At 37.6% G+C, this 27367-nt stretch overlaps 1 protein-coding gene across 1 annotated transcript in view; it reads right to left on the bottom strand.

Annotated features, from left to right (window-relative positions):
• LOC139716238 (uncharacterized) overlaps positions 1-27367 on the bottom strand; it is a 71460-nt gene that overhangs the window by 16875 nt on the left and 27218 nt on the right. Inside the window, exons 3-7 of the mRNA XM_071627802.1 lie at positions 26704-26823; positions 21661-21780; positions 16433-16552; positions 13761-13877; positions 4247-4357 (exon numbers count right to left, since the gene is read on the bottom strand). Coding sequence (XP_071483903.1) covers positions 4247-4357; positions 13761-13877; positions 16433-16552; positions 21661-21780; positions 26704-26823 — 588 coding nt within the window. The remainder of the gene's footprint in view (positions 1-4246; positions 4358-13760; positions 13878-16432; positions 16553-21660; positions 21781-26703; positions 26824-27367) is intronic.

The following is a 27367-nucleotide window of genomic DNA, read 5'->3' on the forward strand; positions in this document are numbered from 1 at the left end:
ACAGTCAAAGAGATTTTCCCCAGATTTTCCTCCAAGTACTAGAGTGTGGAGGATGCATAGGCCCTAAACCCTAGCTGTACTATAGTTTTGTGAGCACACGGGGAGCACTGTAAGACGACAAGGTGGTAGGCTCACCCCTCATGCAAACATGCTAACAAATGAGCAACCGAGGAGCAGCCAAATCTAGAAGTGCATAATTGCTTAAAAGCTCAAAAGTTTAAATACGCGCTGTAACAAATGTTACTTCACTATGCAAAAATTCTGCCATTACTATAAAGTGGGTGATGGCAGCCCCCATGAAATCTCAGACACCATTGTATAGATCGCCCTCTCAGAGACTCCAACCACAAGCACCTTCTGATCGGGAGATTCTCCCGCCTGAAACCCCTAGCAAACGGGAGACTCCAACTTGATGTGCGCTTCGACCGCGCACATCACGAGCGCAAAGTCCCTTGCGGTCTAGGGTTCTAGATGTTCTCTCGCGCTATTTAAGGCTTATTTTTCGACATACAATGAAATTAACTAAGAAATCATTTCAAGCGGGAGAAATTAACTCTCAAGCAGGAGAACGGGAGATTCTGCAAAAATGGGCTTTCGGCGGGAGATCTCCCGTCGAAAGCGGGAGAGTTGGAGTCTCTGCCCTCTAGTGGTGGAGAAGAGAAAATGTCTTTGGAGGCAGTTCACTTAAGCATTGGGCGGTGCGTTTGCCTCCCAATGATAATCTCATCGGCAGCCATTAACCTTGCAATGATAGTCTCCTCGACAGCTTTTTACAGGGAATCGCAGCAAGGGGTTACAGTAAGAGGCTAGATGGAGACATGCAACGCAGGGGACTTACAGAATGATTGATACAAAGGAACTGATATGAGTATCAGACTAAAACAAATGGCAGACTATAGCTACGCATAACTCAAAGAAATTATCAAATTAATTACAAGACGGGATGAAATGTTAAACAAAAAGAAAAATGGAGAGAGTTGTTATTATCCAAAGTTTTGGACAAACCCCCCTGGTTAAGGGAAACATTAATTGCAATTCTGACAAAGACATCAACAACAACAATGTAAAATGTATTAATCCTTGTCAGCTGTTGAGGCATCAGGTCACAAAACAATAAGAGATGAGATATACAATATCAAAAGTGAAAATGTTTTCCAATGGAAAATAAGTCTCAAGAAGTATTATGAACAAGTGGTCCATAAGTGGTCCACTATCTTGCACTGTAAATGTGGAAATCTTTGTGGTACAATTATATAATTTTCGCACATTTCGCACTACTTTCAGCCAGCACAAATTCTGAAACCCCACGCAAATATCTTCACAATTTTCTCTGCAAATTTTGATCAGGTTGAATCTTGGGATTTATCAGTGGTACCTTCCTAGTAAGAGTGGGTGTGGGTGTTAGTGTGGGTGGTGTGTGTATATATGTGTGTGTGTGTGTGTTTGTGCGTGTGCATATGCCCTAGTATTCATTTAAGCACAAATGTGTGTAAATTACCAGGTATTTGCAGTTTCTGTTCAGGTCATATGGTCATATAGTTCAGAAGGTTGAAATGCTGTATGGTATTATTTTTTTGAACACCTAATGTGTCCAAATAATGTTGACATTATCGGTGTACATATGTCCATTGTCTGTACTCAAGTGCCTTAATTCAATGTGGACTTGAGTGTGGAGACAGATTTTCATTTTATTTTGTCATGTTATACTCAATAAATGTAAGAGCAAACACACACAAAAAATGGTACAAATAACCATTATACACATTTTGTGGGGCAGATGGATGCAAGCTAAGAGTTTCTGCCCCAAATTTATCAAAAGGAGAAAGAAAATAATAACATCTGTGAGGTAGTCAGAATGGGATCCCAACCTTAGAGACAAGAAGTTATATTTCTCAAATTATTGCCACAAACCAAGGACATCCTGATCTGCTTAAATGAATCCCCAAAAAGATGATAGTTTTTATATTTGCAACTTTTCACTAGCATTTACATTATCTACTTATCTATTTATCTATTTCATGATATAATTATGAAATCTTTGAAGTTTTTGGTGGTGGTAGAACTTTAGGTGGTAGAAGGCGCTTAACGGTGCACCAAGTATTCAGGGCCAAGCACATCCCCTAGAAAGAATATGTGGTGCACTGTTAAGCCTTCTACCACCCAAATATGTACTTTTAGCACCCCAACTAGCCTCTATTCTACAGGCAGTATGTACACAAATATGTGTGCTCATGAACAGCCTGACCCCCTGACCTGTACCCTCAAGCACGTAGTGATGAGCCCTTTCTGGGCAATGCGCAGTTTGTACTATATTGCAATCAAAAATGCACACAACTAGTATAAATTATGACAAATGCAGAAAAGAGCTCTCCACAATGTAGGCCCCATGAAGTTATGTTCTAGTTTGTAGTGTATGAATTCTATCACAGCAGTACGCAACTTGTAGGAACCACTGAAACCTTTTCATGCACAACATGACATTTATGTAATCACTAAGTGGAATTTCATTTACTGGGTAGTTTTATTCAGTGTACTAAGGGTACGTAAAGTACTGACTACTTGTAAAGGCTTGCATTTGATACATGGCTTGCAGGCCTGGCAAGAGCCATTGTACTGCATTGTCCACATACAATGCACTTACTATGCAAAAGTGTCTGATGGTCACCATGTGTGAACTGACCAAACTACATTTCATTTTAGTTTTGTTCAGTATATGAAGAGTTTGTTCGCAAAAACCAATAAGTCCATTTTTGAAGATTTTGAAGTACGGTCTCTGTCATAAAGTACAAAATAATACCTTTTAAATGATATATTGGTCACTACGTATAAAGGAACATTTTAGAAGTTGTGGTCAAAAGAAGCAAAAATTTTCTTATTATTTTCTTTATTATTCTTGACCTTTAATTGCAAATATCTCCATTTGGCAAATATGGACTTATCAGTCTTTGCGAACAAACTCTTCATATAAAACAGATATGCTTTTACTTGGGGAATGGTTGACATCCCTCAGGCAATAGTCTCAACCATGCACCAAAAAGAAGTCCATATTGGACGTATCTATGCAATAAGTGAGGTATCAATTGAAATATTACTAGTGTGTATATTTTCCCCTATCTAATGATAGACTTACTTTTGGTAATAAGATATGCTTGAAATACTGCTGAACCAGTGTAAAGATCAAACTCTTTAATAAATATGTATAACACATAACACACACACACACACACATATTGTAACCATAATGTATACACAAAATAGTTATAATGAGGTACATCATCCCTCACCATTTTCACAGTAAAGCCCGTCAAAGTAAATAGGACATTCGCAATAGGCTACCAGCAGGTCAACCAAGTAACAAGTACCACCATTTTGACAGGGAGAGCTCAGGCAGGGATCCTCCTCTAAACCATGGTGGAAAAAGAAAATGAGAACTGATAATATTTGGGGGATTCCAGTTGTACTGATGATGATGGAAGGCATACAATACAAATGGGAAAGTAACATTTTATCAGTTTTTTTAAGGAACTATTTTTTTTTTTGAAATGGTGTAAATAGATATGTGTTGTTGACTTAGAGATTCCTTTTTATTTCATAAAAAAAAATCCTTTACATACTATGAATCAGTGAGGAATGAATTGTACCTTAATCCATCAATCCCTTCATAGAGATTATCACCATTAAACATTATTCTATGTCCCATTCATGGCACAACATGTAACTTTATAGTGAGACTAAGCACATGGATAGACCCTAAACTTCAAAGTCTCTTATTTTTTCAGTAAAGTCTTTTCCAAAGTGTGTATGCTCTTTCCATTACATAGAGACGTTTATAGGAAAGTGCAGCTGAGTCGAATTACACATCATTCTAAAGCTTTAAGTCTCTGCCCATGAATAACATTATGTACGTCTGCTTGATTTCTTATTGGTTTTGCAAAACAGGAGAGTGTCATATAAAGAGTGTCATCACACAAACAAGGAATATATATCCATTCTTCTGAAATTGCAATTTTTACCACTAAACCTGCCAGGAAATCAGAAATTAAAGGATATTCTAAAAATAAATTCAGGACATTTTTTGGAAAGCACCAAGTCCATTATCAATTGAAAGATCATATTTTAACTATCTGATGGTAGAATTACTTTATAACATGTTTACAAATTGTGCATGATCCATTTTTTCATCATGTAATGCACACACATACATACATATATGAAATAGTTTTAATGAGGTTTTGCCATCTCTCACCCAGTTCACAGTAAAACCCGTAAAAGCCAATAGGACAATCACAATCGACTCCTTGAAAATCTACGTAACAGGTACCACCACTGACACAGGGAGAGTTCCTGCAGAGATCCTCTAACCATGGTGGAAAAAGAAACTGACAACTAATGGTATTTCAAGTACTCCAACTGTACTCTTAATAAAGGGAGGCATAACTACACAAATGGGAAATTAACACTTTACCAGTTTTTACAGAATTATTTTTCTGAAATGGTGTGTGTTGGTGACTTTTAAGAGATCCCTTTCATTTCATAAAAGCCCTTTACACACTGTTCACTCTGATAAGTTTTGAAAGTGCTACAGTATTAAAAGTTGGTATCAGGTACGAATGGAATGTGCTTAATCCTTGTAGCTGAATCTATCAATCACTTCACTGCATTTATCAAAGAGTTTTATATCCCTTTTTTGTTCCATTCACTGCAGAGCTTGCAACTTTGGTGAGACTAAGAACTTGAATAGACCCTAAACTTCACAGCCTCTTTTCTCAGTACTTTTCCAAAGTACGTATTTTCTTTCCATTAGGTTAGGAAGGTGCACTTGTATTGAATTATACATCATTTTAACGCTTAGTCTGCTTTTTTTTAGAATCTGCCTTCAATTTATCCATCTCTTGCCACTTTTGTCAGTTTTGAGATGTATGCTAACATATATGAAGAGTGTGATCACACAAACAAAGTATATCCGCTCTGGTCAATTTTCAATAATCACGACTAAACCTGCTCGGAAATCAAAGGAAAATAACTAGAAAATATACAGGGATATTCTAAAAATAACTTCAGGACATTCTTTGCTAGGCACCAAGTGCAGTATCAATTGAAAGATCATATTTTTCTCTATCTGATGGTAGAATTACTTTAAAGCAGATTTTAAAAATGGTGCATGATCCATTTTTTTAATCAAATAAATTCGTATAACATGCACGCATATACAGTGTGTCTCTAAAAAAAGTAAACCCAACTTCAACAGCAAATTTTCAGAAAACTATAAAATATTTGCACATTATTTTTTTATGGTTAGATAGTCCAATAAGTACTCTATCCAATGATACCACGTAGGTTATGTCATCCTCATGCATGACTGAGCATGATTCAACTTAGTGAAAGGGTGTGAAATCATCACTGTGGCAAGTTATTTCTTGCTATTGTCATGCATTCAGGGCATATTTGAAGTTAAATTTTTGTCACATGTTAGGCCTATGATTACATAACAACTTCAGCAAAGGTTGTTCCTGACACATTCACACTTCACATGCTTTCCAAACATGGTACAGTTGACATTTGAGCAGAGAGTATTCCTGGTAACTCGATACCAGGAAACAAGAAGTTTCGTGGAAGTTCAAGAGGCTTTTCGGGTGCAGTTCCCCGACAGGCAGCCTCCAACAAAAAGAGCCATCTGGTACAATGTGAGAAAGTATGCTGATCAGGGCGGACGTCCACTTGGGCGCGGACAAGCCCCGGAAGGGTTGCGGAAGCAAATTTTGTCATTTCGGCATCCTGTCCGCGACAGACGCGGAATAACTATGTTAATCGGCTTGTCCTGGGACATTCCTAGGACTGTCCGCGGACTGACTGCGGACATTCCTAGGAATCACTCCGAAAGAGCGCGAGATACCTCGGAATATGCTAATCGTAGCCGGGCAGTGCGGAAACATCTAGGATTACACCAGGAATGAACGCGGACAATCAGGATGCCTTCCGGACAACACAAGTTAGGCATGCGGACAAACTGCGGACAGTACCAGGAAAATGGAAAGGTATAAATTTGGCGCTGACTTTGACCTTTCCTCATTTGACTGCTCGCCGTCATTGATGCTCCTTGTTGTGCTTCTGCAGTAGCTGCTGATATTATATTGATATGATTGGTCAATATCATTTTATGAATGTGACCACCAAAAGTCGAAGAATAGGATTGTCTGCATGTCGGCTGACGACTCATCTTTTAAAAATATTTTTCTCATCTGGGAGAACAATCTTTTCTCTGCGTACAGTCACATGGATGATATTCGCAAACTTGTTGAACCATATATATATATATATATATATATATATATATAATATACATAAAAATGTAAATGTATATATATATATATATATATATATACATTTTGATAAGGTAGTCCACGTGTTGGCAAGATAAAAAGATAAGTAACAAAACTGCAACAAAGTTCATGCTGTATTCACCAACGGTTTGTTTCTTCACAAGAAATAAACCGTTGGTGAATACAGCATGAACTTTGTTGCAGTTTTGTTACTTATATATATATATACATTATATATATATAATTCTTTATTCCCTTTTTTTAGACCTGTGCTTTATCCATCGTGAAGTATATACATGTTTTGTCTGATACTTCTGCAGAGCATGCCAAAATGATCCTAATCATTAAATTTGTTTTTCTTTCTCTCATTTTTACCCTTGTGCATCTCTAACTCTCTCTTATTTTGATCACTTTTGAACATTTTGCAATGATTCAAGTCCGAGAAGTTTTTTTTTTTTCATGCTTAGAGCTTACTAGCCTATTGTCAATGAAGTGGAAAAATGGGGAAATATTTTAACCTACTTTAATTTACTTTTTTTTTGGGGGGGGGGGTTCAGCTGGGCTGTCAAATTGGACAATCGAGTTTATTTGCAACTACAACAAAAAGAGAAGATAAAATTATTAGGTAATAACAACTACGAAAATCATTCAGGTAAAGAATATTTCTGAAATGATCTGTGATGCTTAATGTGTACTTAAATATATACACTCAGCAAAAAAAAAAGACAGACAGAAATTTAACACTTTTTCAATTTCATAATTTACTGCTTTTTCTCTCATTTCACTCGAATTTTGAATTGACAGAAAATTCTTCATTTTCCTCCCTTATCTTTAGCTTTCATTGTTATTTTGGGCTTCAAAGATATTACATTGTAATGAGACCACAGGTATATCTTTGCGATTGAATTCATGCTTTTTAGTGTGATGAATTTGTCTTTTGTTCTAATATGTTGTATCATTAGAAAGCATTTACGTATGAATAACAACTTGTTCATGTTTATATAATACATTAACATTTAGCCAAAAATTCTATGCATCTTTTTTTTTTCTGAGTGTATTTCCACCTACTTTTGTGATTTTTCAGTTGGGCTGTCACATGGGACAACCTAGTTTGTTTGCAAATAAAATACGAAAACAACACAAAGGAAAATGTACCATAGTAAGTAATAGGAACCAGGAAAGTCACTCAGATGAAAAATAATTTCTGAAAAGATCAAATCAACATAAACTTACAAGGAAGTTAGGGGGCTGATTTCACTTCTTTCTGGTTGCTTTTGGCACAGTCTCTACTACCTTCTTCTTTGCCTTCTGCATGTTCTGGGACCGGAAATTCCTTAGATTTACCTGTTCTTCATCACTAGACGAATGGTGTGCCTGTGATGGGGATAATTGCATGGGGGCCTCGCCTCCCTTCTTGCTCATTTTGCGTTTCATTGGCCTGACGCTCGCGGAAAGTGTCGACATTTTCGTGTCTGGATCACAAAACTTCCGCATCGGTTCCGGACACTTGCATATATAGATCCGCATCGGCTCCGCGCTGTCCTAAAACATTCCTGGTGTCTTCCGCTTTCATTCGCGAAGCTTCCCCACACCGCGGGATTCTTTCCGGAGCGTGTGCGGAAGGAGCGGAAGGGTTCCGGACAAGCAGGACATCCTCAGGACAAGTCGCCGAAGGTGTCAGGAAGTTCATTTCCGCGTCCAAATTTTGGTCTCGATCAAAATTTGGACGCGGAAATTATTCTCTCTCCCGAAGGTGCGGAAACGCCTGGACATTTTAGGACAGTGAGCGGACACGTTCAGGAACGTGCGGACAGGTTGCCGAAGGAGTGCGGAATACCAAATTTGCATTCCGGGTCTTGTCCGCGTCTTGTCCGCGCCCTAGTGGACGCCTGGTCTCACGGAACTTGCCACAGTGATGATTTCACACCCATTCACTATTTATAAAGTTGAATCATGCTCAGTCATGCATGAGAGTTACATAACCTACGTGGTATCACTGGACAGAGGACTTATTGGACTATCTAACCATGAAAAAATAATATGTAAATATTTTATAGTTTTCTGAAAATTTGCCCTTGAAGTTGGGTTTACTTTTTTTAGAGACACACTGTATACATTTATGAGATAGTTGAATGAAGTTTTGCCATCTCTCACCATTCTCACAGTACAACCCAGAAAAGCCAACAAGACAAAAACAATAGAATCCCTGATCATAGATGAAACAGGTACCATCATTCAGACAGGGAGAGCTCAGGCAGGGATCCTCCTCTAACCATGGTGGAAAAAGAAAATGAGAACTGATAATGATCCACGCACTCCACTAGTACTGATGATGAGAATATGATTTATACAGGATGTTTTAGCAGCACACTGCAAATGCGCATTCTTGTTTGCTCCATTTTCACTGTGAAATACAAGAGATTATCAAGTGAAACGCACAGGCGAATGTATGAATTCCCCATTAGCTAGCGTTGTTAATGGCTTTGCAATGATACATCAAATGTTTCATTTCATTTCTTGCGCAAGTGCTCGCTGAGCATGATAACTAATAATCATTCACAGATGTCAGTGCAAGTCACTCATTTTTTTTTTTTTTAGCGCAGAGTTGACTTTATACATAGTAAAGTCCAGAACAGGTATGGTACTGTTTGATGGTTTAATATGCTTTCACTTAATAATGACTATGAAATAAATGATGATAATTGAATCGGATGGCTTTAATTCATGAATACCATGGAACACTGCACAAGTTACATGTAGGTCAAATATCGCACATATCGAAATGCAATTAATGTTGGCCTGAACTCAAGCATTAATAAGATTCCCTGGTTTCCCATTCATTGCCATCCGATACAATAAAAACAGGCAAAAGGACATGTTTACCTGCATAAACATGTGGATTAAGTAAATGCAGCAATATTAGTAGCCCACAGCAGTCAGAGTCTGAGAGAATTCAGACAATCTGTTCAAAAGTTATGAATTTTTGAAGTTTCTGCTCAGTCACTGTTGGATGAGAAGAATGCTATAGCTTGTGATGTCACATGTATATCATAGAACACTAAGAAGAAAATATAAAGGAAATTCAACATACTTTCATTTTTTTTTGCATATTAAATGAGCACTTGACTTCCCTCTTTCAGAAGGCAGGGGAATAACAGTATGAGCGTATCGTCAGCAGCCATTTATTTAAAAAGTGGATATTTTGGCGCGAGTAATTTTTTGTACTCGGCCAAGTAAGATAAATTTTGTGTCTGTGTCTTTGTTTCTGCGGAATCAAGACATTAAATACTGGAACAAAAGGCATGCAGAAATATTCCTGTGCTTTTATTTCCATGCCAGCTTCTGGTTGCGCAAAATGTGCAAGAATTTTCACACCACGAACATTTTCACTTTTACAGTACCTCGCAATGATATATACATAGTCGCACCGGCAGCCATTTGTGACCGTGCACCTAAAAACGAACATAAAGTTGCACACACTGATTTTGCGTGAGGACTGAAAATAAGTGAAATGGGTCAACCTAGCCGAACTTGACTTTTTCATGTTTTCTGAAAGACCGGGTCTTCTTATACATTATGCTAAAATTTGGTATCATAAAACGGGCAGGAAAGTGTGTTTTTTTTAGCAGTTTATCTCGAACATTTTTGGTAGAATAGTGTGATTAGGTGTGTCTTTAGAATCCCTTTTTCATTTCTGAAAAACCTTGTCCACACTCTTTACTTTCAACTCTAATAACTTTTGAAAGGATTGTGCTACTGCTTTGAAAGTTGGCATCAATTATGGACAGAATGTGTTAATGAGGCATGCTTAATTTCAGTTCAATCTGATAATCCCTTCATTGTTGTTACTCTGGTGGTTTACCCCCTGTTATTTGTCCCATTCATCGCACAGCCAGCACGGTTTGGTAAAGATTAAGCGCTTGAATAGACACTGTACTTCAGAGCCTCTTTTCTCAGTTCACACTTTTCTTGAGTTTGTGCTTTCTTTCCAATATTTAGATAGGTTAGGAGAGTCCATTTGATTTGAGAAATACATCATTTTAAAGCTTAAAGTCTGCTCTTTCAGAATATGGTCTTAACTAAAAATTCATGTCTAGCGACTTTTTGTTTGTTTTGAGGTGCAGGGTCACATTCACAGAGGACTGCACCTGTAAGGCACAGCTAGAGGCAAGATGGAGACATGCATAGTAGGGGACATACAGAATATTTTCCTGGTGCCATATTTCACCATATTTCACCACATTTCACCATATATTTCTGGTACACATAGCCCCATAAACAGTGTCTTTGCCATAACATTGTCATGACAATGAGAATGATAGGGGCATTAAGTTGCCTATAAAGCCACAGTGTTCAAGGCAACTTAGAGACCTTTTCAGTCTCTTCTGATGATATTATCTTGACCAGGTATATCATTTGTAATTTAAAATAAGTACTGTTAAAAGCATGCTCTGCATTAATCAGCATCATATGTAAATCAACGATAAATTGATCCAATGGTACCAGACTTAGTAGCCAAATTTAGCATTAACATGCTACGTTTGTATGATAAATTGGTATATTGGTGTTGTTATTGGTTGTTTTTTATGATATGGGATCCACTCTCTTTTCCATCTTCATCTTTACTTCTTTCCATTACAATAGCAAAGTCTGCATCATTCTTTTCTTCTTCTTTTTTTTTTGCTATGATATAACTTGTACATACATTGTATATGTTGTATGATATTCAATAATCTGTCCTTCCAAATTGTTTACATGTTGAATTGATTAATGTATCACCTTGAATTAGGTTGTTTTTTAATTGATGAAAAAATAATTAAATTAGAGGGAAATAGTTCAACAGAATGATTAATCCAAAGGACTTGACATGATAAAAAGAGGCATCCACACAGCACCAGATTAAAGCCCTACACCAAGCAAACAATACACAACTTAAGAAAATTATTCACTTATATTGAAATGAAGTCCTGATGAATGATGAATAGAAAGAAATGTGCACAGAATTGCTATTATCTTCAATTTCGGACAAATCCCATTGGTTATAAAGGTATTATTCTGACAATGATATCAACATTGAAAATATATCATGCATTTTGATAATAATCCAGTATTACCTGTTTAAACATCAGAATTTATAACAAAACAATATAAGAGATGGTATTCACAACATTGATTACAGAAACAATTAAGAGTTGAGAGTGTGTAATACACACTATTGGTTTAATGTCATTTGATCAGTGTAAACCAATTTGTGAAAGAAATTTCACTTCATAAAAATGCAAGGTTGACAAGAGAAATTACATTCCCAGAAGTGTTATGACGATGAGAAAACTTTACAAATTGTCCACTATCATGTGATCAAGTTTATTCAAACATTTAATCATTCAAAATGACATAAAATTGTACAAAATGTGAGCCATCCATGGGATTAAGTTAGTCAAATCACCGAAGAAGTGAGTAGCAACATCAAGAGCAGGGAAGGAAAATGGAGGGACAAATGATTGATTGAATGATTAAAGTGAGTGAAGGTAACAACTACAACTGGGACAATCCATCACAAAACAAGCAAAGAATCATTGACAAAAACTTAGTTAAGTTTTTCACAAGATTTCATATGAGATTATCAACTTTGAAATATTTATTCATCATAAAAAAATAAGGGTATTCCTAACCCACCAAAATAAATGATGCAAAATCAAATATTCAGGAATGCTTCTTTTAAGAATATATGAACAGTTTGTTCGCAAAAACCGTTAAGTCCATATTTGCCAAATGGAGATATTTGCGATTAATGGTTAAGAAAAATAAAGAGAATAATAAGAAAATTTTTGCTTCTTTTGACCATAACTTCAAAAATGTACCTTTATATGTAGTGACCAATATATCATTTAAAAGGTATCATTTTGTACTTTAAATTATGACAGAGACCGTACTTCAAAATCTTCAAAAATGGACTTATCGTTTTTTGCGGACAAACTCTTCATATGCTGAGCTTTCATTAAAGATAGAAAAAAGTTTATAGCCTTTGAAATACCTCAAAATGATTTGACTCAAATGGTATACTTCAAGACCTTCCGAAAAATCATCCCCCACCCACAAACACAAAAAAAAACACCCAACAACAACAACTTTTTTGATGGATAGGACTGGGAACAGGGTCACAGATTGATGAAACATTACAAATGAATGATATTAAACATAATGAATTATGGTGTATTTAAATGTGAAAGAGGCATGCACATGTCAGGAATATGTTAAGCATGAAAGTAATATCTATTATGACTAGCACTGAAATGAATATTGCCATGGATATACAGCAGTTTTGTATAATCATGGATAACGCACTCACACAACATACACAATATGACATTACAGGCGACAAGTATTTCAGAGATGGAATGAATGCTGTACTGTTACATCCTAGGAAACCAGAACCCACCTTGAAAAACTCAGTAAAGGCCTAGACTGTATTTTTGACAACAGAGGCATTCACCGTATGTCATTACTAAAGATTCACTGTTAGATTTCTTTCTTTCTTTCTTTCTTTTTACAGTGCAAGTCTATTACACTGCTACAAATCTGTAATTTCACAAACAATGAATTGAATAGATACTCCTATAAAAACTGATGAAACAAATTCATGGAAATTACAGGTATTTATGAACTAAAAATGAAGTTCAGTCATTTTGAGTGGTGAATAGCAGGCACTAACAGCGAGTAAAGATGCAATGAAATTTCATTTTTTTTTAAAGAAAATCAATAGACAAAAACAGAAAACATATATGTATGTACAGTGTGTAACACAACACTTTATAATGAAATCCCATTTGAAATGATTATTAGTGATTATTTTTAAAGGAGCACATCTTAATGAAAGTAGCAGATCAGAGCAAATTTGTTCTAAATTGAATGACTGAAGAAAAAAAGTGACCCATTTAATGTGAGTTTATCATCAACCGTGAATATTACATATGAAATGGCCATTTTGGACACACATCACCCCTTGCATGATACTATACTCAAAATGACCATGGATATAACTTGAAGGACTTGAGAAGTAAACATCGTTAAAAAGAAAAAAAAAACTTCCTTATCTTCAGGAGCAACCAAATATCCAACTTAATTGTTTATCTGTGCATTCTGAAATTCAACATTCTTTTATGATACTTTCAGTCATTTTGGTGTAAAGTACATCGTGTATTACTTCAAAATGGAAAATTGTGCTCTACAAATTGTAAATATCCTAATTAGTATCATTCTTTGAGAAGGGTCATAGGAATAATGTCACAGTTGCTACAAAGAAAGAAAAAAAATAGTAAATTTTTACAATCATAACAAAACTAAGGAATATTATAGCTTAGGTAATTTATATGCAAGAAAAGCAGGATTTACAGTGTAAACAAATGAAGTGCATAAAGGTCATGTGAAGAATGGGCTCACCTTCACACGTAGGTCCAACATAATCAGTGTTTGAGCAGTCACACTCAACACCAGTGGCCTCGTTTAGACATCTGCCACCATTGCGACATGGATTCATAGGCTGACAGGAGATGGGCACTGTAGGAAAAATAATGGGGTGATTTCAAAGTCAGTTAATTCCATTATTCTTACAGTCAGACCCTTTATTCTACACCATGTGATGTCGATCTGGGGCCTATTGCATTAACTTTTTACCCGAGGAAAAAAAAGAGAGTTTTTGCTGTGTAAAAGTCAATGGGGGAATCATGATAACCAGAATCTCAGTTATTACCAGAGTTTTTCTCAGGTTAAAGATCTTATGCAACAAGCCCCTGATGTACAGTGGTCAAAGCTTAATTGGCAGGGGTCAGGAGACCAGTTCTTATAACACTTCAGCAGAGCTCCCACTTTTAGTGGTGGCTGCCAGTGCGTGGCTTTGCAAATCATCCGACATGAAACCCAGTATGAGGGATTGCTTAGCCCATTGAGGACGGACTGATTAAGGTTTTGCTACAACACGCCTTTCCCATAGACACCTAGGCCCTAGCTACCAGATACTCAGGACTCGTCCTCAACAGGTTAACAAGAAAATAACCCTTCAAGTATTAAGGAGCTTAAAATCACCGTAATTACTTCATAACACATTGAAGATGAGTCCCAAGTAGACTCAGGCGAGTGCCTATGGGAAATGCGTGTTGTACATCGCAAAATCAGGCCATCCTCAATGGCTTAAGTTTTACCGAACAATTCTAGAATTACTGATAGACAATGGAATGGTTTCAGCCAAAATATGTCCCCATAATCCAGTCTGTAGTTCTGATTAAGCAGTGAAAATAACAAAGACAAATATCAAAATTTGTTGTCCACACTTTCTGGCTTCTTTCTCTCAGTTATCAGGTCAGCACTATACACTTTATGTGACTGAGGTGAAGGAAGAAAACTGAGGGTGACTTATATCAAATCCATATTACATATTATGTTATTATGGTGCATACGTTACCGTATGTTAATATGAGTGAGTTTCATTCGTACTCATATGTCTGTGGCGCACCTGTGATGTATTGAATGTTAATTTTGTTGCGATATCCAATGTACAAAGAATTTCCAGTGGACAATAAAAGTAATCAATCAATCAATCAATCAATTGTAAAAAAAAAAAGAAAGATATCTGAAGACATAAGAGTAGACTGCACAGGAGTAGAAGGAAAATGGATGTAGGCGTGTAGGATTGAGGGGGAGGTGTGCAGGGTGGACAGGGTAGAGAGGGTTGGTCAAAACCACGTCATGAAATAAAAAAAGACTGACAGGAGAGGTTCCTATAAAGTGAATATCAAAGGAATTCAAATCGAGCACTGAAATATTTTCAGGGCTAAAAATGCAATTTCTAATGGTGAAACAGTAAAGCTTTTTAACTTTCTTGTGATAGGGCATGTGGACTAAAGCAAAGTTGAAAAAAAAACAGAATTTTCCATGAGACTTGCAGTAATGTAGGTTTAGTTAAAACAAGCACTAAATACTGCCAAAAAAAAAAGAACATTTGCCATCTCTACCAGCCTGCTTTCTGCAACATTATAGTTGCTATGGTAACATCACAAACTCTCGCTGATGACCTATCAATTCCTGTCAACATCAAGACTTTTCAAAATTAATTAATTTCCTCTGCATGGTAGTCAGAAATGAAAATCACAGCCCAGATAACTGTCATAATATAGCTAGATTTAGAACACAAAGGAGATGATTTCGCACTGGTATTGCTTATCAGTCTCTCCATCATCTCCCTACTCCCTATCCCTGAATTGTGAGATGACTATCACCACTCTCCGCCCACTTTAACAACTCTAGCTGATTATCATCTTGGATCCCATACAAGGGAAAAGCCTTAATCATCAATTTACTGATGCCCCTCTCTCCTCTTGATCTGTTCATCCTCTGAGGTTGGAATGCCTACCACTGATGATCGGTGCTCTTGCTAATGAGTGGATCGGGTGAAAGGAATGAGTGACAGCGATGTGCATTAATATGTCACATCATTATCAACCCCATTTGCGTGTCTGACAATGCAAGCAAGCTTTAAATTTGCTCATGTCTGGCGAACAGTGTCCACACATGATGCTCATTTCACCTGTTTGCAATTCATAGGAATAGAGTTGTTTTAGATATAATTGCCACTATGATATTTCATTCTTATTCCACCTTGCAATCCTAGACCACCATAAGTACCAGTTGTTTTTAGATATCTCAGCCATTTCAAACCTTTACCAAACTTCTACATCTAATTCTTCTAAAAGAAATAGTATATTTTCAACATTTCATGGTTTTTAATCATCTCGCAAAATGTTATGTACTGAATCCCCATCTCAACCAAACTTACACCATCCCTTTAACACATTGAGGACAAGCTGGTTTTGCTATAACACATTTCTCATAGACACCTGCTCAAGTATACACAGGTCTAGTCTTCAACATCTTAACAAAATACTGTCCTGACCAGGGGCTTATCCAGGAATTCCATAAAGAGGTGGCACCTTTATAAAATTAAAGGGGGGGGGGGCATGCACCCCTCCCCCATTTTTTTTCTTTTTATTTCTTTTGTTTTAACAAAAAAAATAAACGGGGTGCGCTTCCCCCTGGATCTGCCACTGCTGACAACTCACCTTCACAGATGTCCCCTTCATACTGATCATTGCAGTCACATGTTACCCGCACTCCCTGGCCCTCATTGACACAACGTCCTCCGTGGAGGCATGGGCTTCCATCAGCACAGTTTTTATATCCTGTTGGAGAGACAGACAGGCAGACACATAATCAGACACAAAGACAGACAGACAGACAGATGGAGGCAAAGAGAAAGGGAGACAGACACAGAGGAGTAGAGAGATGAATAGAAATAGAAAAAGATACAGAGAAGATAGGTATATACAAGGAGAGAATAGAGAGAAGGGGGAGAGATAATATATAGAGAGAGAATGGGGAGAGATGAGAAGGGGAGATGTAGAGAGAGATGGGGAGATAGTGTATATTATATACATAGAGAGAAGTGGAGATATATGTATAGAGAGAGAAGGGGAGAGATACAAGAGAAGGGGGGAGAGACATATTCATAGTGAGGGGGAAAGATATAAAGAGACAGGGGGAGAGGGAGAGATAAAAGAGCAAGGATAATATATTCTGTCAATCCACCACTGTCAGTATTTCTTTTGTTATAAAGCGTAATTTTCACCCCCTGGTCACAGTTAACCCTTTCTGTGCCAGGGACTTTGAACAGTGTGTATAATAATATAGGGCTTTCTTAGTAATACCAACCAGCATTCACAGCTCACAAACGGTCGGAACCATGGGCAGATATCATAACGTTTTGAACTGCTTTCTATGATTCATGTCTGAATATAGAACTCCACATGAAGTAAGGCAGATATGGTCACTTTCCTTTCAAATCCATTGTTGATATGTATCAGCTTTGACATCTATCAAATACTATATGATCGTATTGAACAACTGATCTGAAAAATCAGACCTGCTGAACAGGTAAATCCAAACTTGTGATACATGTTTATTAGAGTACTAGTCTTCAGGGCACCATTTCATGAAAGTGTCAGCCCTGACAGGTCATCATTCTCTGACAATCGCCATAGTAACAGTCAGAGACCAAAGCTTCTCAGCCAATCAAAACCAAGGATTTTATTGAAATTGTCACTGACTGACAACTGGTCAGGAATGACAATTTTCGTGGGGTGAGAATGAGAAGGGTGTTGTTGCCACTGAACCCATCTAGTCTGGGTGCCAAAGCCACTTTTTGGGCCTAACCTTGTTTTACCGTCCACCCAATGTTTTTTGATGGTTTTTCCCTATTTCGGGGGTGCTGAATCCGAATCTGGATGATGCAACTCTTGCATCCTTGAGGGTTTTGAGATATTCAAGATGGCCGCCAAAATGGCCGCCAAAACCGGAAATTCCCACGTATTTCCTTCTAAATGGTGAGATATTGAAAACAATTAATGGATTTACCCTATTTCGGGGGGTGCTGAATCCGAATCTGGATGATGCAACTCTTGCATCCTTGAGGATTTTGAGATATTCAAGATGGCCGCCAAAATGGCCGCCAAAACCGAAAATTCCGACGTATTTCCTTCTAAATGGTGTGAAATTGGAAATAATTGAAGATTCTCCCTATTTGGAAGGTGCTGAATCCGAATCTGGATGATGCAACTCATGCATCCATGAAGTTTTTGAGATATTCAAGACGGCCGCCAAAATGGCTGTCAAAATGGCCGCCAACTAAAACCGGAAATTCCCATGTATTTCCTTCTGAATGGTGAGAAATTGAAAACAATTGATGGATCTACCCTATTTCTATGGTGTTAAATCCGAGTCTGGATGATGCAAACCTTGCATCCTTGAGGGTATTGAGATATTCAAGATGGCCGCCAAAATGGCCGCCAAAATGACCGCCAAAATGGCCGCCAATCAAAACCGGAAATATCTATGTATTAGCTTTTAAATGGTGAGAAATAGAAAACAGTTGATGGTTTTATTCTATTTCGAGGGTGTTGAATCCGAATCAGGATGATGCACCTCGAGATAGTCAAAATGGCCGCCAAAATGGCCGCCGAAACGGAAACTCCAATGTATTTCCTTCTTATAAATGGTGAGAAATTGATAGCAATTGATGGTTTTCGTCAATGGCACAGTTTGAACTTGCCGTATATACAGTGAAACCAGCTGTACTGGATATCTTTGAGTTGGTACGATACAAGTGTGCCAGCAATAATTAACCCTTCAAGACTACAGATGCGGTTGAATAATTGCAAGATTACACTGTTTCATCACATATAATGGATAAGTTTTGAACACTAACAATTAATGGACAAGACATGTTCATCTTAATCATATTGTGATAGTGATGTAGAGAAGTGTACTGAAATTACCCAACATTACCTGCCTTAATCCATGAGCATTTTTAATCTCTTTATCCATGAACACTCAAATTGGTTATTTGATTTATATTGGTGGTCTTGATGACATTGTTGAAGACACGAGTGGGACATTTTTATTGTTATGCTTCGATATTTTCTTCAATATGATGTAATATTACGTATGTTATGTATATATAATCTATTACAAACACACTCGAGGGGACGGACAAATCACAGGTAACGCGCCTTGGAAAAAAAAAACTAAATAAAAATCAAACGACAACATGGAAGGTAATAGTTGATAATCCAGTACTTACGAATATCATAATCGCTCAGAGTGCTTTTAAAATTACCCTTATTGATATCTACTATAGTGGTCATGGATGCAACCATTTCCAATGACCTAATCAGAATATGCGACAAGTTTCACAAGAATACGAGGCGAGACTCGCTAGAATACAAGACAAGTTTCAACACCAAATACCAACTTGCCATAATTTAATTTTACTCTATTGATAGCCGAAAAGGATTAACTTTACTTCTATGGAGCCATATTATTGGAGACCACAAGTATTATTTCATAACAATTATGCATAAAGACATTTTCAATCGTATCTTTCTTTGCGTTTGTACGTTTCAGTATGATGTCAATATCACTTCTTCTTTTTTCCAGTACGTGTTAAAGTTCCGTTTGAGACATGTCGGAATATCTCAGTATATTACAATACCATTGTGACTGTCATTTTGACTTTCAAAAAATTTTGGCTGATTTGACAAATTCGCTCAACTGAGTTGAATTCAAGAATACGAATTATTGCTTTTCACCCTGCATGGGTTTAATCTCCCGCTTCGCGTTGGAGCACAATACTTCACCATTTCAGTATATGAACACGTTAAGGAGTTTCCGTTCATACAGGACATTTATAGATGTCCGAAAACCTTCAAAGACCTTCAGCACCCTCGAAATAGGGTAAGACCATCAATTTATTTTAAAAATTTTACCATTAAGAAAAAATATATTGACATTGGAATTTCTGCCACTTATTTTGGCTGTCATCTTGGACGTCTAAAAACCCTAAAGAATGGACGAATTTCAACAACCAAGTTTCGAGGGTGCTGAATAGGGCCTAAAATTTGAATTTTTGACAGTTATTTTGGCGGTCATCTTGGACATCTCAAAACCCTTAAAAAAGAACACGACAGTTGCATCAACCAGGTTCGGATTCAGCACCCTCGAAATAGAGTGAAACCGCCACTTGTTTTCAATTTCACACCATTTAGAAGGTAATATAGGGCTCACATGGAAATTTTCGTTTTTGACGGCCATTTAGGGGCCATTCTGGCGGCCATCTTTATTATCTCAAACCCCTCAAGGAAGTAAGAGCTGTATACTGGAGCTTCAAATTCAGCAAACTCAAAATAGTGTAAAACCACCAACTGTTTTATATTTTACACAATTTAGAAGGAAATAGGGGTTCTACATTTCCGTTTTTCGCGGTCATTTTTGGCGACCATCTTTATCACCTCAAAACCCTTAAGGATGCAAGAGTTGTATCCTGAGCTTCGGATTCAGCACACTCAAAATAAGATAAAAACCACCAATTGCTTTCAAATTGTCACCATTTAGAAGGAAATACATGGGAACTTCCGTTTTGGGCGGCCATTTTAACGGCCATATATCTCAAAATCTTCAACAATGCAGGAGTTGCACCATCTAGTAGATTCTGATCCAGGGGGCACCCTCGAAATAGGGTAAAAGGAAATCAATTGTTTTCAATTTCTCACCATTTAGAAGGAAATACGTGGGAATTTTCGGTTTTGGCGGCCATTTTGGCGGCCATCTTGAATATCTCTAAAACTTCATGGATGCAAGAGTTGCATCATCCAGATTCGGATTCAGCACCCTCGAAATAGGATAAAACCATCAATTGTTTTCAACATCTCAACTTTTAGAAGGAAATCCGTGGGAATTTCCGGTTTTAATTGGCGGCCATTTTGGCGGTCATCTTGAATATCTCTAAAACTTCATGGATGCAAGAGTTGCATCATCCAGATTCGGATTCAGCACCCTCGAAATAGGGTAAAACCATCAATTGTTTTTAATTTCTCAACATTTAGAAGGAAATACGAGGGAATTTCCGGTTTTAATTGGCGGCCATTTTGGCGGCCATCTTGAATATCTCAAAAACTTCATGGATGCAAGAGTTGCATCATCCAGATTCGGATTCAGCACCCTCGAAATAGGGTAAAACCATCAATTGTTTTTAATTTCTCAACATTTAGAAGGAAAGACATGGGAATTTCCGGTTTTAATTGGCGGCCATTTTGGCGGCCATCTTGAATATCTCAAAAACTCCGTGGATGCAAGAGTTGCATCATCCAGATTCGGATTCAGCACCTTCCAAATAGGGAGAATCATCAATTCTTTTCAATTTCACACCATTTAGAAAGAAATACGTGGGAATTTTCGGTTTTGGCGGCCATTTTGGCAGCCATCTTGAATATCTCGAAACCCTCAAGGATGCAAGAGTTGCATCATCCGGATTCGGATTCAGCACCCTCGAAATAGGGTAAGACCATCAATTGTTTTCAATATCTCACCATTTAGAAGGAAATACGTGGGAATTTCCGGTTTTGGCGGCCATCTTGGCGGCCATCTTGAATATCTCAAAACCCTCAAGGATGCAAGAGTTGCATCATCCGGATTCGGATTCAGCACCCCCGAAATAGGGTAAAACCATCAAAAAACATTGGGTGGACGGTAAAACAAGGTTCAGCCTCTGGCACCCAGACTAATCGTGTTCAAGACAACTTAACGCCCTTCTCATTCTCAGCTGATGTTTTCATAAGACATTTCCCACCACATCATGGAATAAAGCCTGGAGGAGGGGGTTACATCTTCAGCCTTTTCAGTGCTGTGGACTTTGGACATTATGCATGCTATTTTCACACAAGGATTAACAACTCACTTTCACAGAATGCTCCTCTGAGGAAGGGCTCACAATCACAGTAAACTTGATCACTTGTTTCCTGGATACAGGATCCATTGTTGCACAGTCCCTCATAGCATGTATCGTAATTCCGCAAATCTATGGGAGCAAAAGAAGGCTACACATGTCATAGTCTGGGCTTGTCAAGAAATTGATGACTTGTATGGCCGCAATACCAACATTAAATGATAATGATGATGATGATGATGGTTAATGGTAATAGCAATGATGGCAATGAGTGACTAGTTTTAGACATGATTTTAGGCAGACAAGCTATTCAAGCAGATGATGTAATATTCATGTTTGAGATAATGGCCAGAATGTTCTTAGCGAATGACATACTAGTAAAAGCTCATCATAACGCGATGAAAGATACAGAGATTTTTTCATTGATGATGGCTGTTAATGAAACACAAATGAACAATTTTGTAGGCAGCAATGCAGCATGACATTCTGTTAGATCACAGTGGCTTTATATACTGTTTGAGAAAGTAATCCATTGAAGACAATCACCAGAAGGTTGGAGGTGGTGGAAAAGGAAGAAGGTTACCCATGGGAGTGCTGGGCTCAGGAACACAAATATTTTGTCCTTGAGAATGCCTGATTATGGACACATAGGTATGAACTATTTTGCAGGCACAGATACAACTTGCAAGTTCCATTAGACCATGGTGGGAAAAAAAGGCTTTATGTATAGTTTGAGAAATTCTTTCATGGAAAATACTCACCCAAAAGTTGCAAGTATCAGAAAAGGGATGACAGCACTTATAAAATTATTTGTTAAGGAAACAAAAAGTGTTTGTTACTGAAAAGGACTGATCACGAAACACAAAGGAAAAATTTTGCGGCTAATAATAAAACATTTTTTTAGATAGTTACCCAAAGAGTGAAAGGGGTGGAAAAAAGATAACAGAAATGTTTGTCTAAGAAACACAGCCTTATGTGAAAGATGGGGTGCTTATAAAACACAAAAGATGTAATTTAGAAAATGCTGAAAATGATGAAACATGAAGACCTTTAAGACCATGGAAAAAAAAAGGTTTTACAGCTTGAAATATATACCTTCATGGAAGACTACAATCCAAAGGTTAAAAATGGAACAAAATGGAGCATGGTATCCATTGCATTTTTGTAGTTAACAGTTTATCATTCCACATTTGTTTTTCTTAAGCTTTGTTAATCTAAAAATTAAATAAGGTTCCTTATTCCAAAAGTCCTGTATTCCATATTAGGTTCATTCTTCCAAAAATGAAGTAAGTGGAACTATTCTGATGTTTTGATAATCAGAAAGTAAAATGGGTTTCATTATTTCCTAACTATTGTTGATCAAAATATGAACAAAAAACATCTTATTTCAAGAAAGGTTCTGAAGGTACATGTACATTAATGCACACATTTTATTTCAGGCCCAGATTATATCATCCCAAACATTGTGCGTACTCACATTTACAAAATCTGCCACTACGGGCAGGTCGACATTTACAGCTCACAACACCATCACTAGACGTACAAGTTCCTCCATTCAAACAGGGGTCACTGTTACAAGGGTCCTCACTGACTGGAGCTGCCGGACCGACAGGACGGGGACAGGAAACGACAGTGATGATTAAGAGATGAAGGCAGACACAATTTTTTCATGGAGATGTAGGAATGAAGGTAGAAAAAAGACCTCATATCGACAGATAAGAACACCGGATTCTTGGTAGAGGAGATAGATTCCAACCATTTACTTACATGCTGTCAGGCTGGTTAACATTACCAACAGAAAGATGATCTCCATTTTGGAGAGGAAAATATTAGTGTGCTTGAGAGGATAAACTTCCAGGAATATCTAATATAATATTTTGTATTAAAAAAAAAAATATTGAAATTCTTAGGGATGTTATTTCCATGAATATTCTTTGCTTGCATTTATCAGACTGACATTTCTATGATGTCGCTGAATATTACCCATGGCAATCCACAGCTTCAAAATTGTTTTCTTATGAAGGTGCATCACTCTAATCATAGGTATGGGAGTTTAGCATAAAAGTCCTTTGACCTCTGAAACACATTTGAACTGGTTGGGCATACTCTTATTTTCATTGACTGCCATCAACAACCACCCATTCTTCACATCCACACATGAATTTGTTAATAGATGAACATATTATTGCCCAAATGCTGAGCTTCATCACACAACAGATGGTACAATGCATTGTGTAGTTTTCAATCTGTGTTGAAACCTTTTTCAGCAATGAAATGCTGCATTGGCTCACAATGACGCATCTTCAATGAATTAACCCGCTCCCCACGTGAACATGGTGGCCTGTGTACTAAGTCTATAGGGATTTCAGAATTCATTTTTGAATAGGTTATAATGTCATAATTGATGAGCATTATTTTCTGTATAGTCTGGGAACCCTTTTTCAGTGTTAGATGCCCTATAGGCAAGCAAGCATGTGAGGAAGAAGCACCACCAAAGAACGAGAAAGTTGTCAGTAGCAAGCAGACACATTGGTTGGTTGTTGGTACTGGTATCAGTGAGGCAGGTGCTTGGGAAGCCTCTGATAGCCTTCTAGATGTTGCGGAAGTAACACTTAGAAGTTGCAGCATAGTGGTAATAAATTGAGATGAATCAAGTAGAAATTAATGTTTGTTAATCAAAGAATGTTAATTGTTAGAGAGAAATGTGATACAGTATGACTGTCATCCCTGGGTGTCAAGCTAGAGGTTAAGTATGCATTAAAAGGTGTGGGTGATGAGTTGTGAGGCACAGAGAACCAATTCCAGGGATAGCAGAGCCTGAGATACTCCATGTTCCAGGCCAGTCAACCTTTATATAAACAAGTAGGTTGTTAATCGAGGCAAATTTTCATGGGCCCTATACATCACACATACAAATGTACTCACATTCACAAAACTTGCCGGTGAAGTCATTTCTGCAATAACAGGTCAACACACCACCAGTGGATATACAGGTTCCTCCATTCATACAGGGGTTACTGGTACAAGGATTTTCACCTACTGAAGCTGCCAGATTGCAAAGCCATGGAAAGCGAGAATGATAATAAGCAATGATGGCAGATACACTGGTTTATCAAAGCAGTGAAGGAATGCAAGTGAAATAGGAATTCAAAGCAATGAAGGAATGCAAGGGAAATAAGAAATAATGTCTACAGAAGAACTACATAAGAAAAAAGCATTCTGTGTAAAGGCAGCGAATGCAAATCTAATATTGGCAACTTGCTTGCTAATCTTTTGTAGATAAAAGAGAAAATCCAGTCCAAATATGAGTTAGTCTGATAAAAAAAGAGTAAAATTGGAAATGTTCAATGGTAAAAATTTGACTGAAATCTTTTGCCATTCAAGTCAGACCCTCATAAAGTTTGGATGCTCAAAGCAGACTTGAAGCAAGATAGTGGATACAAAGCATATTCAAAGAATAGAAAGTTCGTTGGTATAGCAAGCAGATACTGCAGCATGTCACCAAAAGCTGATAAAGGTCAGGTAAGTTTTTGGGATGTCTCAGGTCAGCCCTAATGATGTTGCGGAAACACTTGTGTGAAATTTGAAGGCATCCAGGAGAAAAAATGTTTTTACTAAAGTACTGAGGGCTGGAAGTACAGAACATCATGTCAGCAAGATTTTATCATTCAATGGAAGGCAATGAGGTTACAAACATAACATAGACTTCTGTGTATTCAGGGTTGATGGTGAATTGTGAGGAATCATATTTGCAGGGCAAGCATAGCCTCAAGATACAGAATTTCTATGACCTGTGGCAAGCAAAGCTTGTGCATACAATGATAGAAAGCAAGACATACATGCACAAATGTACATTCCAACATCTCTCACATACAAGATTCAGAGACTCCAACTCTCCCGTTTTCAATGGGAGATCTCCCGCCGAAAACCCATTTTTGCAAAATCTCCCGTTCTCCCGCTTGAGATTTAATTTCTCCTGCCCTGGCTCTGTGTCTCCCGTTGGAAAGGATTTCTTACTTATTGCTATTGTATGTTGAAAAAATAAGCCTTAGATAACACCAGAGAGCATCTAGAACCCTAGGAACTGGCGCTTCGTACACATCAAATTGGAGTCTCCCTTTTGCTAGGGGTTTCAGGCGGGAGAATCTCCAGATCAGAAGGTGCTCTGGGTTGGAGTCTCTGCAAGATTGTACAATGTACTCACATTCACAAAACGTGCCAGTGAAGTCATTTCTACAATAACAGGTCAACACACCACCAGTGGATATACAGGTTCCTCCATTCATACAGGGGTTACTGTCACAAGGATCTTCAGCTACTGAAGCTGCCAGTTTGCAAAGCAATGGGAAGCAAGAATGATGATGAACAATGATAGCAGAATGATGCAATTTTTCAAAGCAATGAAGTCAGGAATGCAGGTGAAATAAGAAATGATGTCTTCAGAAGAATCAAGAATTGTTGCATTCTTAGTAGAAGCTATGGATTCAAGTCGAGGACTCCCCTTGGTCAGTATACACTAGTACTTCTTCTGTTTTATAGTTGGACCCTTATTCAGTTTGGATGCTTAAAGGCAGACAAGCAAGCTTGTTGATTGGTAGAGCATACAATTGTATTCACAGAATAGAAAAGTTGTCACTATAACAATTAATAGATAGCATGAAACTGATTACCAATCAAGGTAAAGTCTTTGGGATGTCTCAGGTCAGCTTTACGGATGTTGCAGAAACACGGATATAGGTGAAATTTAAATGCGTTGAGGAGAAGAATTGTTTTTAATAGAAAATTCAGAGTTGGAAATAGGGAACATCATGTTGGCAAGATTTAACCATTTATGGAAGACAATAAAGTTATGAATGTTGCACACACTTCTGAGCAACATCAGGGATGGAAACTACTCAGGGTGGATGATATTGTGAAGCATCTATTTGCAGGGCAAGCATAGCCTCAAAATATAGAATTTCTATGATCTGCGGCAAGCAAAGCTTGTGTACATGATGATAGAAAGCAAGAAATACATGAACAAATTGTACATTCCACCATCTCTCACATACTCACATTCACAGAAAGTACCAGTGAAGTCATTTCTGCAGTAACAGCTCAACACACTACCAGTGGATATACAGGATCCCCCATTCATACAGGGGTGACTGTTACAGGGGTCCTCACCTACTGAAGCTGATGGATTGCAAAGCAATGGAAAGCAAGAATAATGATGAAAAATGACAGCAGATGTAATTTTTCAAAGCAATAAAGTCAGGAATGCAGGTGAAATGAGAAATGATGTCTAATGAAGAATTGACAACAAAGCATTCTGGGCAGAAACTATGAATTCAAGTGTAATACTTTCCTTTTCATCGAAGAAAATCTTTTGTCATTTAAGGCAGACACTCACTCAATTTTAATGCTTCAGGCAGACAAGCAAGCCAAATGTCACTGATTGCTAGTCAAGGTCAGGCAAGTCTTTGGGATGTTTCAGGTCAGCCCTATTGCAGAAACGCTTGTGTGAAATTTGAATACATGGAGGAGAACATTTGTTTTTGATAAAGTATTCAGAGTTGGAAGTAGGGAACATCAAGTCAGCAAGATGTAATCATTCATGGAAGACAAAGCTATGAATGTTGCACAGACTTCTGACCAACATCATGGACTGAAAAGTATTCAGGGCATATGATGGCTTATGAGAAATAATATTATCTTTACATGGCAAGCACAACCTCAA

Source organism: Diadema antillarum, unplaced genomic scaffold, assembly GCF_040938485.1.
Source record: "Diadema antillarum isolate AM-2024a unplaced genomic scaffold, OU_Dant_1.0 scf00000063, whole genome shotgun sequence".
Classification (NCBI taxonomy): Eukaryota; Metazoa; Echinodermata; class Echinoidea; order Diadematoida; family Diadematidae; genus Diadema; species Diadema antillarum.